Below are 17473 nucleotides of genomic sequence, written 5' to 3'. Positions count from 1 at the left end.
GCTGAACAAAAGAGCTTCTATTTTGACCTAGAGGTAATAGGAAATCACTGGAATTGTTTGAGTAGGGCAGTGACATGACTTGGGCAGCAAGTGTGTAGGGTGAACTGGAATGATGAGACTTGAGGCAGAGACATAAAATTAGAAGGATGTTTCAATAGCCTTGGCGAGAGGTGATAAGAGCTGTGCAATGGGTAAAGCAGGGGTCAGATTTGACAAATGATAGGCTACATAAGGTAAAGGAAGGTGAGGAGGCTAACATAATATCAAGCTTATAAACCGGGGAGGCCAGGATAGAGCAGTTTGGAAGAAGGAATCAGGAGAAAGATAATGAGTGCAGTTTTGATGGGTTGAGATTAAGATGTCTCCAGATCATACAGTTCTAACAGGCAACTGGTGACATGGTACGGAAGCTCAGGGAGGGAATGGGACTGGATCTAGAGATCTGGAAGTCATCTACAAAGAGATGATAGTTAAATCTATGGGAACTGATGAAGTTACTGAGAAATAGAAGGTAGAGGGAAAAAAGGACCTAGGAGAGAAGTCTGGGAACAACAGAGGCATGACAGATAATGAATCAGCAAAGGAGATGGAAAACGAGCAATCAGACAGGCAAAAGGCAGTCCAGGAGAGAGTAATGTCATGAAAACCCACCAGAGAGAGCACCCAGAAGAGACGGGTCAACAGCATCAAATGTAGCTGATGGGTCAAGGAGTTAAGACTGAGAAAAGACCACCAAAACAGTCCTCAAGGGATCACTGGCCACTTTGGAAAGAGGCATTTCAGGTGAGTGATGAGGATAGAATCCTGACTGCAAATGGGTGAGGAGTGAGAGAGATGAAAGGAAGTAAGGGGAGTAAAACACTGAAACCCAAGGTCGAGTGGTCCCCGCTCTTCTTGCGACAGCCCCCAGATCCCTGGGCACGATGAGCAACATTATTCCCTTTCCTTATGTTTGGCAGTGGTTTTTATATTCCATGTGTCAAGCAACCAGACTACATGCAGAACCCATTGGCAGAAACAGCTCCCATTCTGCTACAGAAACACAGAAACAAGGGTACAAACACCCCAAAATTCCATAATGGACTCCTGCCCATACTTTCTTTGGTTGGCTGATAAACAGAACAGAAGCACGAGCTTGTTCCTCGCCCCTGCCCCATCTTTCCTCAGACAACTCAGGCAGCCCCTCAAAGCAGCCCAATGCCCAAATCCTCTAGCTTTTTCAAGAGGACAGAGATGAGGGAAATGGCTTCTCAGCAAGCAACGGTGGCCCCAGTTTGGTTTCTTTAAGATCTAAATGGATATTAATAACAATAAAAAGACAAATGTACCTTCACCAATAATCTGGCCCTTGTTTAGGTCCTTCTTCCTTTTCTTCTTGTTCCTTTTTCCTCTTCCTTTCCTTGCTCCGGCACCAGATTCAGCTAAGGCCCCTTTCCACAACTCATCTGCTGTCACTGCAAAGAAACAGGTTTCTCCAGTTATGGACCACAGTCTCCCAGAAAGCTAAAAGGCTAAAAGTGACCTCCAGGTAAAATAACTGATCTATAAGCATTCGAGTGCCTGCTATGGGCCAGACACCCTGCTAGGTGCTGAAGATACAAAGATAAAAGTGAAACAGTCTGGCCTTACTTTCTACTCAGGGAGACGTGCATATAAAAGCATGAAGAAAACAGATACTCAAAACGTATACAAGATAACCTTGGATTTTATAAAGATCTTTAGAAGGGTTAAAACTCAGGGTTTTCTGTTGAATGCAGATACCCAGAACACTGAGGGTCCTATCCCAGCTTTGCCCCTCCAATGCCACAGCCATCCCAGAACCCACCGAGGATCCCTGAGCAGCAGGAAGAGCTGCCCACGCGCTCTTTTTGTGGTGGCTAAGAACTGGAAATCAAAGGAATGCCCATCCATTGGGGAATGGTTAAACAAGCTGAGGTATATGATGTTCAAGGAATATTATTGTGCTATAAGAAATGACTAGCAAGATGATTTCAGAAAGGCCTGGAAAGACTTGTATGAAATAATACATAGTGAAGTGAGCAGAACAAGAGAACATTGTACACAGTGACAGCAATATTGTTTGATGAAGAACTGTGAATGACAACTATTCTGAATAATACAATGATCCAAGACAATCCCAAAGGACTAATGATGAAGCGTACTATCCACCTCCAAAGAAAGAACTGATATTGATAGAACAGACTGAAGCAGGCTATCTTTTATTTTCTTTCTCATTTTTTCTTTTATTCAAGTTTTCTTGTACAAAATGACTAACATGCTAATGTTTTACATAATCATACAGTATAACCCATATCTGATTGCCTACCGCCTCAGGGAGGGGGAAGGAGATGGAAGGATAAAAATTGAAACTCAAAAACATAAATAAAAATGTTTATTACTTAAAAAAAAAAAAGAGCTGCCCACAGTAGGGGCCCCCTACCACACCATGCCTTCCTTTCACCTACATCGACATTTGATACCCACTAACTGAAGTTTTACCTCATGTAGAGACAGCATTAAATAATCACTATGCAGCATCAGTTATCAAAACCATCCACTACTGGTTAAAAAATAGAAAGGTGGGGCAGCAACAGATCAGACCAGAAAAGAGAGAGTCAAAAGTAATGAAACACAATAACCTAGAATTCAATAAGCCAGAAAACAGAAATTACTTAAGAAAAAACTCATTAGTTGATAAAAACTGCTAGGGGGCAGCAACATGGCACAGTGGATAAAGCACAAGCCCTGGATTCAGGAGGACCTGAGTTCAAATTGGGCCTCAGATACTTGTCACTTACTAGCTGTGTGACCCTGGGCAAGTCACTTAACCCTCATTGCCCCATAAAACAAATGAACGAATAGACAGACAGACAAACAAACAAACAAACAAACAAACAAACAAACAAACAAACAAACAAACAAACAAATAAATAAATGAAAGATTACTCTATGGTAGTGTAGTGAATAGAGCACCCGCCCTGGAGCCAGGAGCATATGAGTTCAAATCCAGCTTCAGACACTTGATACTTATTAGCTGTGTAACATTGGACAAGTCACTTAATCCCAACTGCCTCAAAAAAACAAACAAACCAAAAACAACTGCTGGGAAGATGGGAAACCAGTCTGGCAGAGACTCTGGCTTAGACCAACACCTTACATCTTCATAACACATTCTAAATGGATATGTGATCTTAATAATAAAGATAATGCTACCAAAAATTTAAAGAAGCAGAGATGTAGGCAGGAAATGTATTCCCAATCAAGCAAAGGATAGAGACAATTACAAAAGACAAGACAGATGACTGATTACATGAGACTATAAAGCTTCTACAAAAACAAAATTAATGTACACAAGATAAGAAGGGAACTGGTGGAATGAGAAAAAAATCTTTGTATTAAATTCCTCTGAAAAGGGTTTGATAGAAAAGCAATTAACAGATATACATATAAAACCAAAAGCAATTCTCCACAGATAAGTAGTCAAAGGATCCGAACAAATTGTTTTCAAAAGAGAACTGAAAACTATTAACAACCAAATGAAAGAATGCTCCAAATAACTAATAGAAAAATGCAAGTCAAAACAATGCTGAGGTTTCACCTCACACCCTGCAAATTGAACATAGTCAATGTTGGAGGGGAAGATAAGCACACTGGTGCATTGTTGGTGGAACTGTGAATGAGTACAAACATTTTAAAAAACAATTTGAAAAAATGCAAATAAAGTGACCCTTTTAACCCAGAGATCCAATGACTAGACATACTCCAAGAAGGCCATACACACTGAAATATTTATAGCAACACTTTTTGTTGTATCAAAGAACTGGAAACAAAGCAGATGCCCATTGACTGAGGAATAGCTAAACAAAATATACTTTTGCTTAACTGTCTTGGGAGAAGATACTCTCTAGGAAAGTTTATCTGAGTGTCTTGGGGAGGTGTCAAAATAAACTATACTGGTAATTTTTTTTTCAAATAAAGACATACAAAGGAGACACAAGGGGTCAGTCAGTAAAATTACTGCCCTACACATAAAGTTTTAGTTTTCCTAGCACCCAGTATGACAAAGCAATCTTTGTGCATTATTTTTGAAGTAAAAAAAACCAGCAGGTCTTTATTTTCCTTAAATTTCCTGCATTATCACAGCCCCAATCCCAATCTTACACAAAGGCAATGAAAGATCTTTCCAGTAATTTGTGAGTAATGCCATCTCTCCCAAAAGATTAGCTTTAACACCGAAAAGGCCTCATGGCACCAGGGGAACCAACTTACCTGGCCAGGTTATTTCCTCAGGAAATCACTTAAAAGCCAATCCAGGATTCTAAAACAAGGTAGGAACCATCTACCAATATCTGGCCGGTCCCAGAAAAGCCCAGGCTTCTCCCTTGATCCAGAACACTCCAATTTTCCTTTGCTTCAATTTTATCCCAGCATTGCCCTGGTTCTTCCCCGCCACCTCTAGACCACTGCTCTGAGAGCATCATTCAATAGCCCCTGCACTGGATGTCATTCATTTATACAAATCTTCACATTCTGATCATCCTATTCTTCCTCCCTACCAGCTGACCTAAAACACCAAGAAGCCCAAACTGTTCAGTCATGATGTTTTTTTTCTTTAAAGCAAGACTTCTTATAGCTGGCCTTGCTGAGTAGGCTTTAGGATTTCAGAACTAAAGAATCCAGTACACAGAGCTCATGATGATCTGGACTTCTCAGTGCTTAAGGAAGCAAGGAGCTCAGAGATTCAAGGAATTTAGATATCCAGAGCACTCGGAATGTGTTAAAAATCACATCCTGACTCATGTTATCATTACAAGCATACTTCATTTCACTGTGCTTTGCTTTACTGAAATTCATAGATATTGTGTTTTTACAAAATGAAAGTCTGTGGCAACCCTGCATTGAACAAGTCTACCAGCACCATTTTTTCCAACAGCGCATGCTCACATCATGTCTCTGTGTCACATTTCCTTAATTAAACTTTTTTTCCATTATTATAACTGCTATGGTGATCTGTGATCAATGATCTTTCATACTACCACTGTAATTGTTTTGGGGCACCAAGAACCACACCCATATAAGATAGCAAACATAATCGATAAAGGCCATTTGTGTTCTAACTGTTCTACGTACCAGGCATTCTCCCTATTCCCTAACACACAAAAATATTGTAATTAGGCCAATTGGGGGGGGGGGGGAGAAGCAGCTAGGTGGCGCAGTGGATAAAACGCTGGGCCTGGATTCAAGAGCACCTGGGTTCAAATCCTGCCTCAAACACTTGACACTTAGTAGCTGTGTGACCCTGGGCAAGTCATTTAACCCTCACTGCCCCGCAAAAAGAAAAAAAAAAAGGAAAAGAAAAAGAAATTAGGCCAATTAGTAATTCTACAATGGCCTCTAAGCATTCCAGTGAAAGGATGAGTCAATCAATGAGGTAAACTTCATTGCTGTGTTATTTTAAGAAATTGCCACAGCCACTCCAACTGTCAGCAACCACCACCACCCTGATCAATCAGCAGTCATCAACACTGAAGCCAAAAAGGTAATGATTCACTAGAGGCTCAGATCATGGTTAGCACTTTTTAGTAATAAAGTTTTTTTGTTTTGGGGTTTTTTGCAGGGCAATGGGGGTTAAGTGACTTGCCCAGGGTCACAGAGCCAGTAAATGTCAAGTGTTTGAGGCTAGATTTGAACTCAAGTCCTCCTGAATCCAGGGCCAATGCTTTATCCACTGCACCACCTAGCTGCCCCCAAAAAAGTATTTTTTAATCACTGCATGTACATTGTTTTTTTAGACACAATACTATTGCACATTTAACAGACTACAGTAGAATGTAAACATGACTTTCTATGCTCTGGAAAACCAAAAGCTTCATGTGACTCTCTTTGCTGCAATATTTGCTTCATTTGGGTGGTCTGGAACTGAACCCACAGTAGCTGAGGCATGCCTGTGCTTGGGCATGTCTCATCCCTTTACTAGACTAAGGTCCATGAGGACAGAGGCTGCCATTTTTTTTTCTACATGGTACAGTGCTGAAAGTGTGGTATCAGGGTTCAAGTCATGCCTCTGACTCTTACACCTGTGTGAACCTGAACGAGTTCCTTACCCTTGCTAAGCTTTAGTTTCCTTACCTGTTTAAAAAAAAAAAAAAGTGTTAAGCTAGATGGCTCTAACTCTGATCCTGTGATCCTTAGCTAAGTGCGCTTGCATTCACACAAAGCTCACTACATAGCCAAATGTATCCAGGATGTACGTTTACACATTTTCCCTGATTTTAGCACACGACTTCATTTAATAAGAAAAGCCAAGGTCTTGTACACTTTAACTTCAGCTATTTCTTTTTGAAGGTGTTGGGACTACCATCTCTAGAGATCTGGGGTTTTCTCTGTTTTCAAACACAGCTTTGAAACATGAACTTTCTAAAAAAACTGACCAATTTAGGGTGACCAAAAAAGAAATGACATCATCAGCCCTGGAGTCAGGAAGACCTGAGTTCAAATCTGGCCTCAGACACTTAACACTTACTAGCTGTATGACCCTGTGCAAGTCACTTAACCCCAATTGCTTCACCCCACCCCCCCAAAAGAGAAATGACATCGTCACTAATTACTTCTTGCCCTTTATCTTAACAAATACAAACAATAACTCATACCCGCAAACTGGCTGTTTACCATGTAATTGCCCTGTAATGAAACCACTAAAAAATCAAAAATGGACTGGATGAAAGGGCACAGGATGACGAGTCTGCCTTCTAGTCTGAAGCCAGTCTACCTGTTGGAGAAGTCTACCAGAGCCTCAGCGCTGCCCCTTGCCTATCACTGACACACAACACCAGTCTCTTTCTCTGTTCTTTGCTCTCTTGACCCTGTTATCATTACCTCCCACCCCCCAATAACAGGTACCAGCTCATCAGTATAACTGAATTAAGAGAAAGTAACAACTACTTCCCCACAATTGCTGCTCATGCTGTGTCCTTAGTTTATCAGCCAACCCATAAATGCTTGAACAATGCACAATGCCACTGGGGCTGTAGGTAAAACCAAATCCATGGCAAAACTCCACCCTTTCCTCTACACCTTGCATCCCATTCATTGCAGAGTTAAGGAGAGATTAAATATTCTTCTTTTTCTTTCCTATCTCATCTCTTCTTGCTTCCTCTTTCAGGTTAACTATCACTTTGTCTCCTGGTTTTTACAAAAACTGGAAAGAGAACAAGGATATTCATCCTCCTCCATGGCTCTAACAAAGAAGAGCGACGTGGTAGTTTTTGGTGCTCCAAATCTCTCTGCACAACTAAACTGTCTTACCCTTATCTTAGGAACCTGAGACTCTGCCTTTGTACTTCTCGAAAAAATAAATGATCTGAAATGACTGCACCCAAAGCTGCGCTTAAGGTTTCCGAGCTCCTCTCACCTACTTTACCAACAACCTCGCCACGTGGACTTCGTTACCTGTCAACCAAGACTTGACATCCAAGAAGAGCGTGAGTATATGTGTTTTTTTTTTTTTTTGGTGAGGCAATTGGGGTTAAGTGACTTGCCCAGGTCACACAGCTAGTAAGTGTTAAGTGTCTGAGGTCTGATTTGAACTCAGGTACTCCTGATTCCAGGGCCAGTGCTCTATCCACTGCGCCATCTAGCTGCCCCAACGTGAGTATATGTTTAAACAAATAACTCCACACCTAGGCCATGAAAGAAAAGCTAAGACCCAGAAAATCTTGACTCTTCTTAGCCTTATTAAATTCTCGGTTTTTACATACTGGTATACTTACACTTGGTGAAGAAACTGTAGTGTCTGTGTTGTTGTCCTAGCAATCTGCTAGGAGCAGAAATACAACACTGAGTCTGGAGAGCATGGGCCAAGCTGGTATGATGATGACTCCTGGCTCCTTGCAATGCTAAACTACCTGTAGAGAGAACAAAACCTTTATTGAGGCATTCTACGGACTGTTAATATTGCCCATGAAGAAAGTTAAAACTGGATAATCTTTAAAAAAAAATACTGTCTACATAATTCTTTTATATAGCCCCAGGCTAGCAGTGTACATATATAATAGCTTAAATAATAATCTTCAATGATAATGCTAACGTAGCCTAGTATTTGTGAAATGCATGCAGAAAGAAGGATACCAACCTGAAGCTAGGCATCTTTTTGGGGGGGTGGGGGTGGGGTTGGAGGAGCAATGAGTGTTAAGTGACTTGCCCGGGGTCACACAGCTAGTAAATGGCAAATGTCTGAGGCAGGATTTGAACTCAGGTCTTCTGGAATCCAGGGTGGTGCTTTATCCACTGCCACCACCAAGCTGCCCCTAGGCATCATTTTTAAATCTGTGGGCACTCTCCAGACCTCCGATTATGCTAAGGGACTCCAGTTAAGATCCTGCATGTCCCAGCTCTCACAAATACAGTGCGGCAAAGCTAGAAAAAGAGCGCTGGGATGAATAAATATCAATAAATCCAAATTGGAGCTTAATAGAGCATCATTCTGCAGCCCAGGACTACACAAAAGACAGCCAGAAGAAGCCTCCTAGCACTGGGAAAGGGATTCTGCCAGAAAAGTCCAAGCCAGCCCAGGTAAACAGGGGAGAAGCCTGCCGATGTTTGGTCCAAGGAGCCTCTAGGGCTCTCCAAAGCCCGCAGCGTTCTGTACCTGGGCAAAGAAAGAGCCTGACCTCTCTGACCAAGGGGGCAGGAGCCACAACAACGGCCTTCAAACGAGCGAGCCCCAGGGGAACCAAAGTCCACAGCACTCTGAACCAAGATCCTCCAGAGAGGTTTGACCAAACACTCTGAACTAATATGACTGAGGAGGGCTGGAAACCTGCCAGCTTTCTGGATACACGTCACACCAGTGGGAGTGGAAGTGGAAGCCAATGGCAGGACTCCAGATAATAAAAATTAAGACCAACAGGGCCTGATCCTCTAAGGGAACGAGAAGGGGCATAAATTATTCCTAGAAAAAAAGGACCAAATCAAGGACTGAGATTGAAGATAAAAAAACCAGGATACACTGAACAATATAAAAAAATATTATGAGTCTAACGATATCTAAGAGATAACCCCAAGGGCACTAGAATGGGGAGGCTCCCAGTGAAAGGTAAGGTGTTTAGCTGGGATTTAAAGGAAGGGGGGGGGGGCAGGTAGGTTGACACAGTGGATTAAAGCACATGGCCCTGGATTCAGGAAGGAACTGAGTTCAAATCCGGCCTTAGATACTTGACACTTACTAGCAGTGTGACCCTGGGCAAGTCACTTAACCCTCATTGCCCGCCAAAAAAAAAAAAAGGGAAGCCAGGGAGGTCAGTAGTTAGAGCAGAGGAGGAAGAGCCTTCCAGGCATGGGGACAGCCAGAGAAAAATGCCTAGAGCCAAGAAAGATGGAGTTTCTTATTCATGAAATAGCCAGAAGGCTGGTGTCACTAGATCAAAGAATCAAAGGGAACAAGGTTTAAAATAGATCAAAGGGAACAAGGTTTAAAAAGACTGGAGAGGTAGGAAGGGGCTAGATTATGAAGGGCTTCAAATGCGAAACAGAGCATTTTGTATTTGCTCTTGGAGGAAGCAGGAAGCCACTGACATTTATTGAGGTGATAAAGAGTCTGAACCAGAGTAGTGGCAGTAGCAGTGGAAATGCTAGAAACATTGGTGGATGTCCTTCATTCCTGAAGAGTCAAGTTACAGTGTGTCTGACTAGCTCATCAGACCAATACAAGCTCCAAATGCTCTACCACAGGTTAGACACAAAGAGTCCATGTGGTATGGGTGATTCTCTAAATTTGCACATTCCCCGCTTCTTTTGAGCTGCTACAATACTGCTTTGCTCGTAGAGCACAGAGCCTTCTTTGATGCAGGCATGCCATGCTGGCAGTCCTTTGCCAGCATCTCCCATATAGAGCAATCAATTCCAAATCTCTTTAGAGGCTAGAAATGTAAGGGACAGGTGAACAGAGGCAACGTTCCCCTATGCTCTACACTGGTCAGTCCACACAAGGATTACTGTGTCACTGACCAACCAGACAGGGTAGAGAGGGCAACTCTGATGACGAGCACTGAAAACTTTAACACATGAAGAAAGATATAGGACTCTAGGAACTTCGAATGTAAAAGAAAAGGAGACATGCTCATAATCTTTCAAACATCTGAAGGAATATCATGTGAAAAAGGATCGATGGTTAAGACTTAGAGGGAGACAATTTTCAGTTTAATACAGGAATTAATTTGCCCTATAAGATCCTCTCTAATGCAATCTAGGATATTAATAGGTAAGACCAAAATAACATGTTCACCAATAGTGATGACATTTCTTCTATTATAAAATGCTGTTTTCATTTATTCACAACTTTAAAACAAAAATCCTCAAAGCTTAGAATAAAAATACAGGAACCTCTCACCATTGCAAGGGGGGACCCTCGATGTAAAACTGGAAATTGCAGGTAAGGCAGTTGGATAAAGCTGCCTTGTCCACAAAGAGCCTAAAAGCAATAGAAAAAAAGACCTTTTTAGTTAAAAATAAAGTCGTCAGTCACCTTTTCTAGATCATCTCCATATCCTAGGGCCCCATACATGTGGGTGTCCCCAAGGCTCTGGTCAAGAGCCCTCTTCTCCATTCTAAACTTTCTCTCTTGGTGAACAGAGCAGCTCCCATGGGTTCAGTGAACATATTTCTGCAGATGACACTCGGAGATATAGCTGTAGTTCTGGTCTCCGTATTATACTCCAGTTACCCTCGACCCCAGCAGTATATTGGACAATTACAACTGGATATCCTGTAGACACTGCAATTCAACTTGTCTACAACAAAAATCATTATCTTTCCCCCCAAAACCTCTCCCCTTTTGAACTTACCCATTTCTATTGAGAGCATCACCATCTTTTCACCCAGGTCTTCCTCGCCTTCTCACTTTCCTTCAACCCACACAGGTATCAGTCAGTTGCCAAACCTTGTCAATTCTACTCTACTATAGCCTACGTCTATCCCTTTCCCTCTGCCTCACATGGCCAGCAGCCTACTTCAGAATCTCATCACATCCTGCTTGGACTATTCCAACGGCCACTGCATTGCCTCCCTGCCTCAAGTCTCTGCCCTCTCGACCCATCCTCTACAGAGCTGTCAATGTGACAAGACACAAGGCTGATCATGTTACTCCCCCACTCCATAAACCCCAATGCTTCTCTATCACCCGTAGGCTCAAATACAAACTCCTCTGTTTAGCATTCGGAGCCCTTCACAAGCTGGCACCAACGTTACGTTTATAGACTTATGTTACTATCCTCTGCACACTCTTTGGGCCCGTGAACAAGCCTTCTTGCTGCTAACTACATCTCCATTTCCAGGCCTTTTTAGTGACTGCTGGTATCCCTAGTTTTCTTCCAAGGTTCAACTTAGTTGCCACCCTTTTGAGGGGTTTGACTTGATCCCCACCAGCTGACAGTGCCCTCTCCCCAAAAATACTCTGTATGGATTTTGGATAATTTTTTTTATCCAGACTAGGGAATTCCCAGGTGAGGAGCTCATCCCACCAGTGCATATCGGCATCTTTTCTGAAACTTACAGTCTTCAGGAAAGTCACCTGTGTCACTAAGAGTTAATATCTTACCCAAATCACACTGTCAGAATGTGTCAGGAGGACGTGAAACTGGGTCCTCCTGATTCCATGGAGAGTTCTTTATCCACTACCATATGCTATTTTGAAAAATAGTGACTATATTCACCTATATACCAATCTTTCCCAATAGAAATTAAGTTACTTTAGGGGATGGGATTTTCACGTTTGTCTTTGTCTCTCTGCTGCCTGGCACACAGTAGGAATTTAATAAATATTACTAAATGTCTGACAGATAAGTGCTCTCTTACTATATTCCTAATTTATCTTGGGTAGCAACTTGTAACATGTTTTCCATACATTTCAGTCAAAGGATTGTCAAAGAAAAGAGAAACAAACTAACACTTGAATATTTTTTTTTTTGTCAAAGTCCCACCCACCTCAAGTGGCAGTCCTAACTCTTTATCTGCTTTTTCCTCAGTATAGTTTGGTGGTTGTTTTTGTCGTTTTTAGGTTTTGTTTTTTTTAAGGAACTTTTCTTCCATTCTTTTGCTTTCTTTGCCAACTTCAGCTCATTCAGAACAGCAGCACAAGGGGCATCGAGGTGGTACAGTGGATAGAAGCACTGGCCTGGAGTCAGGAGTACCCGAGTTCAAATATGGCCTCAGACATTTGACACTTACTAGCTGCTGTGACCTTGGGGAAGTCACTTAAACCCAATTGCCTCACCAAAACCAAACAAAAACAAAACCAACAAACAAAAAGAACAGCAGCACATCCAGGTTTATACCACATGTCCATATTCATCCTGTTATCAGTTCTTGCTCCCATATTTCATGGGTTATCTTTTTCAGTTGGCCAATGAGTATCTTGTGCATTAATATCAAATCTCTTTAGGCAATTTTTCCTTCTAGTCCTCATCAAAACTGTTTTCTTCCATCTCTTACAGGTTGCTTTTCCCTCTAGAACTTTAGTCTATGGCATCCTACCTGTTATTTCTCTGAACCCCACAGAAATTGTTCTCCTAAAATCTAGGTATACTGTCCAACTTGCCCAGCTGCCTTCTTCCCCCTTTATTACAAATTCTAAGATGAAAGGTCATTTCCCTCAGGGTTCCCATTATTTCCATCCTGAAATCAGTTTCTCCATATTGGTCAGTCAGATTGAAATAGAAGTTTTACCTCCCTGGTTCTTCTACCTTTTAGAGGAGGAAATAATCATTACTCACACAACAGACATGTATGAAGTTCCTATGTTTAAACACTGTGTACTCGATAAGTATACAAACACGGAAAGGAAATAGTCCTGCCTCCAGAATGCCAGGTGAGACATGTATAGTACATACCTAAGTAAGTACAAAATAAATACAGGCAATGTTGGAGATGGCAGGGGAATGGAGGGCATTAGGGAAACCACAAAGGTTCCCTGTCAAAGATGCCACCTGAGTTGGGCTTTAAGGAAATTTTAAAGAGGAAGGTGAGGAGTGAGACCATTCCAGGCATGAGTGGACAGCCTATACAAGGATACAAAGATGGGAAATGGAATATTGTGTGGGAGGAACAGCAAAAAACCAATTAGGCTGGAGGTTCAAACTGGGAAGTCAGAGGACCTCAGTTCAAATCCCATCTATACAAAACATAATTAAGCCATTTACCTCCTCTAGCCCTCAGTTTTCTGATTTGTAAAAATGAGGGAGTTGGTTTAGATAACCTCTAAGGTCCCTCCAACTCTAAATCTATGATTCTATTAAGTATAAACACTATGAAAACTACTTAGGCACCAATTTTACAGATTCAACTTAATCAAGAAAATCAGCAGAAACAATGCTTTCCCAAACCAATTGTTCACTTAACAGCATTTTATTTTTCTCAATTACACATAAAGAAGTTTTCAACATTCATTTACGCAAGATTTCGAGTTTCAAATTTTTCTCCCTTTTTTCCTTACTCCCCCCCTTCCCCAAGACAGCAAGCAATCTGATATCCCAAACCAACTATTACAAAAACCTATCACAATGTTCCTGAAAGCACTGTTAGGAAGAAATGGAACCTTTTTCTTTATTCCTCCTCCATCTACATCCACCTGAAAACTGTAGAAACACAATTCTCTTGATCAGAGTTTGATAACTTATAGCAGAGCATGTATATTGGACAAGGGAGGCACGGCAGTAAGGCACAAAGTCCCTCCCTATTGCCATCCTCCTCCTACTCTTATCAAACAGTAAAGGACTGCTTCCCTCCCCACCCTGCACTGCTACATAAAGATCAGAATAGGGGCTGAAGCCCTTCAAAATTACTTTTCAAAGGGGGGTGATCTCTACTTAACATTCAACTGACAAATTTGCTAAAAAAAACCAAAAACTAAAACAAAACTAAAATTTTTTCATTGATGTTACAAGCAATAGTTTTAATTATCCTTCTGAGGTTCAGGTTTGCTACTTTTGATAAGGGCAGCTAAAAAGATAATCATTTCAGATCCATGTTAAAGTCCAAGAACTTGAAGCAATAACTAGGAAGTTAGGCTTTAAGTATGAATGGGCAAAACAACAATGAGATCTTGTTTTTATAGATGGCCTTTCAAAATGAGAAAAAGTTACTTTTCATTTGGTGAAGCAATGGTTAGAAGTATAAGCCTGGAGTCAGGAGACGTAAATTCCAATTTAGCCTCGATACTTCCAAGCTGTGTAACTCTGATCAGTCCTTAGCCTCGGTCTGCTCAGTTCCTTCATCTGTAAAACGGGGATAATAACAGCACCTACCCTCCCAGGGTTGTTGTGAGGGACCAAACAAGATAAAGGCAAATGAGATATCATTTTATATTTAACATATGTAATGCTCAAATGAGATCATTGTAAATGTGATGTCATTATATTTATATGTACATGAAATAATCAATTATATATATGAAATAATCAAAGTAGGCTAACTGGAAAGCTCTTAGCACACAGTAAGCCCTATATAAATGTCAGCTGTCTATTATTATTATCCAAAATAAAGGGCAATGATTCTTAATCAGAATGATAAAGTGTGGCGAATGGAGGAGCAGGGCTTGGAATGAGAAAGACCTGGTTTGAATCCACCTCGCACAAGCACTTTATGTCCCTGAGGCCTGGGTCTTCTCATCTGCCAAAAAGGACTAACAACACCTGCTTACTAAGTTGCAGTGAACATCAAACAGGATAAAATACGTAAAGCGTTTAGGCCATGTGGATACGAGTATTATTATTACTATCAGTATTGTGATGTTGTGATTCCTCCAAGGTTGACAACACCGCTCCTGCCCCCACTGCCGAGCCCAGGTCACTCCCGCCCACCGCGGGCAGAGCCTGCGTCCCTCGGTCCCCGGTTAGGGGACCCTGACTGAGGGCTGGGTGCGGCAGGCCCGGGACGGGCTGAAGCAGCTCAGGCCAGCCGGTGTCCTCGGGGCAACCCGGGCTCTCCCATCGGACGCAAGGAGCCAGGCCGCCGACCTTACCGCCCCCACCCCGGGTGCCCCTCAAGCCGGCGTCTCCCTCCTTCCTTGCGGGACCCAGGGCACGTGCGGCCCACCTGCCACGGCCTGGTCTCTCGGCCCAGCGCCTAGCCCCGACGGGCCTCACCTGTCCCCGCAGCCCAAGACACTGGAAACCGGCTGCCAGCCCGCACAACCACGGCCGCCGCCATCTCTGTACGGCCGGGCTGGCGTCTCTCAGGCTCCGCCCCCTAGTAGGCTACGTACTGCCTGAAAGGAAAGGGCTCCCTTGCAAAGACCGCAGGGGGTGGGAGTACCCCCGGTAGGGAAGGACGTTCACTCATTCCCCGAGGGCCCTGGCCATCAAGCAGTGCTCCTCCCCGCCGGAGAACTTTCACCGCGACTCTAGGATGGTCACTGGGAGCGTCGCAGTCTGGCTCATCTTTAGCCAACTACATAAAAATGCTCAGATTAAGGACCCCGCCCCAGGGAGGCCCGGAGTAGGAGGACCCAAGTAATTGACTAGGAGGACCATGCCGGAAGTGGCGCCGGTAGCTGTATCAGGATAGCGCGGTCCCTTTGAAATCGAGTGTTGCGAAGACTGCATAGCCACGTGTCTAGGGATCCAGGCCTTCTTCCAGGCCATTCTTATCTATTCAACTTTATTCTTCTGTGTGCGGGCTCCTCCGCTTATCAGCGATAATAATTATAATTATAATAATAAATTACGATGGTGATAATGATAATAGTTCATATCTATATAAAGCAGGACCTTCTTTGTGTCAAGGACTACTTTGACAGTCTAGTGACCCCATCTCAGACTAGAAATTCATAGTATAAAATACTTAGTATTACAAAGGAAACCAAAGGCTAGCGAAAATAAAGCTGTTAATTTTTTTCCCAGCCAAGTTCACAGACTCCTCCCAATCCTATCCACAGTACACCCCATCCCCCCCATTCCACTCCTCCCTTGGAGGGATCAGTGAACCCCAATTTAAGAATACTTTATATAGGGGCAGCTAGGTGGCACAGTGGATAAAGCGCTGGCCCTGGATTCAGGAGTTCAAATCCGGCCTCAGACACTTAATGCTTACTAGCTGTGTGACCTTGGGCAAGTCACTTAACCCTCATGCCCTGAAAAAACCCAACAACAACAACAACAACAAAACCTTTATGTAGAGCTTTAAAGTCTGCATTTTACAGATGCAAACTACATTTTGGAGCTCCTCTAAGAGGAGGACTGAGAACCAGGATGGAAACAGTAGCTGTCTACATAGAAAAGTGTTACCAGCAGGAAGGGATTCTGTGCTGAGGGTAGAGTACCCAGTGACACTAATCTGTTAGGGTGGACTGAGAGACTTAGACACCAAGCAAGCAGAGGTTATTGCAAGATTCAAGAAGAGAGGAAGAAGTCAAACACAGTAACAAAAGGAGAGACCTCAGAAGTAGCTATTAACAGATAAAACCATAATAACTTGCCAAAAGTAGAGAAATAAATCAGTGGACCCCCCACCCTAGCTCCTATCAAAACCTGGTCCCTTTTTTGGGTTAGGTTGGAGTGCACGTTTGTTCTTTGTATCTCTTACACTCACTTTGTATCCTATTGGTCAATAGAAATGCTAAACTTTGTGTTTTTATTGTTCATCATTCATTTCGAAGAGGACCTGTGACATCACCTGTGATGTCTTAACTTGTGCATAAATTGGATTTAGTGAAGCAGAGTTGCACAGTCATCCGCCTCCTCTCTCTTCCATAGTCTTCCAAGTCCAGTGGTTACAACAAAACAAAAACTGTCAACGGCCCAGGATGCAGTGGATGATCTTAGCATCTTCAATACCTGACCAGACTCTAAGCACTCACCATGCTTGCTTCAGCTGCCTTCTGACCATTGGAACTCCACAGGGGGATGTCTTCACATACTTGGGATAGACACTCCTTCCTAACTCATTGAAAAGTTTGAGACCTGTTGGATACCCTCAACCTGGTTTAGCCTGTTTGTTGAAAAGGTTTTACTGAGTGTGGCTGTTGCATATGCTATAGCTTCTTGAGCCCCAGGTGAGAGCTGGGTGAAGGTGGACACCAAAGGTGGATGAGCAGCCTTGAAACGGCTTGACAAGCCCTCACGCCGTACTTGCTAGTCCTCTCTGTACAACCCTTACAACCCCTATGATACTTAAAAATAAAGATAAGATCATTATTCCTTGTGTTCAAGAGATATAATATTTGGTTCAGGCTGAACCTGGGGGGCTAGAAGCCAATTTAGAAGCTTTGCGCAAAAGGGAAGAGAAATTTAAACCTATCAATAAAATTTGGAATCTCGACACTACCTAGAGACCAAAATCCCAGCTGGTAAGAACAGTAACATTCAGTGAAACTAAAACAAAAGGGAAGAGTTATTTTCCCCTTTTACTGGCAGTTACCAAGTTCTATGCTGAGGCCAGTTTAAAATAAGATCACAGCTTCACCAATATGTGGGTAGCCTAG

General features: G+C 42.6%; 1 protein-coding gene across 1 annotated transcript in view; it reads right to left on the bottom strand.

The window, feature by feature from the left end:
- Positions 1–15261, bottom strand: part of MRPS5 (mitochondrial ribosomal protein S5) — a 35620-nt gene extending 20359 nt beyond the window's left edge. Inside the window, exons 1-4 of the mRNA XM_043986645.1 lie at positions 15138–15261; positions 10388–10468; positions 7770–7904; positions 1329–1454 (exon numbers count right to left, since the gene is read on the bottom strand). Coding sequence (XP_043842580.1) covers positions 1329–1454; positions 7770–7904; positions 10388–10468; positions 15138–15201 — 406 coding nt within the window. The 5' untranslated portion in view covers positions 15202–15261. The remainder of the gene's footprint in view (positions 1–1328; positions 1455–7769; positions 7905–10387; positions 10469–15137) is intronic.
- Positions 15262–17473: the final 2212 nt, after the last annotated feature.

This window comes from Dromiciops gliroides, chromosome 2, assembly GCF_019393635.1.
Source record: "Dromiciops gliroides isolate mDroGli1 chromosome 2, mDroGli1.pri, whole genome shotgun sequence".
NCBI lineage: Eukaryota > Metazoa > Chordata > Mammalia > Microbiotheria > Microbiotheriidae > Dromiciops > Dromiciops gliroides.
The sequence above is the reverse complement of the archived record's forward strand: the minus strand, read 5'-3'. Positions and strand labels throughout refer to the sequence as shown.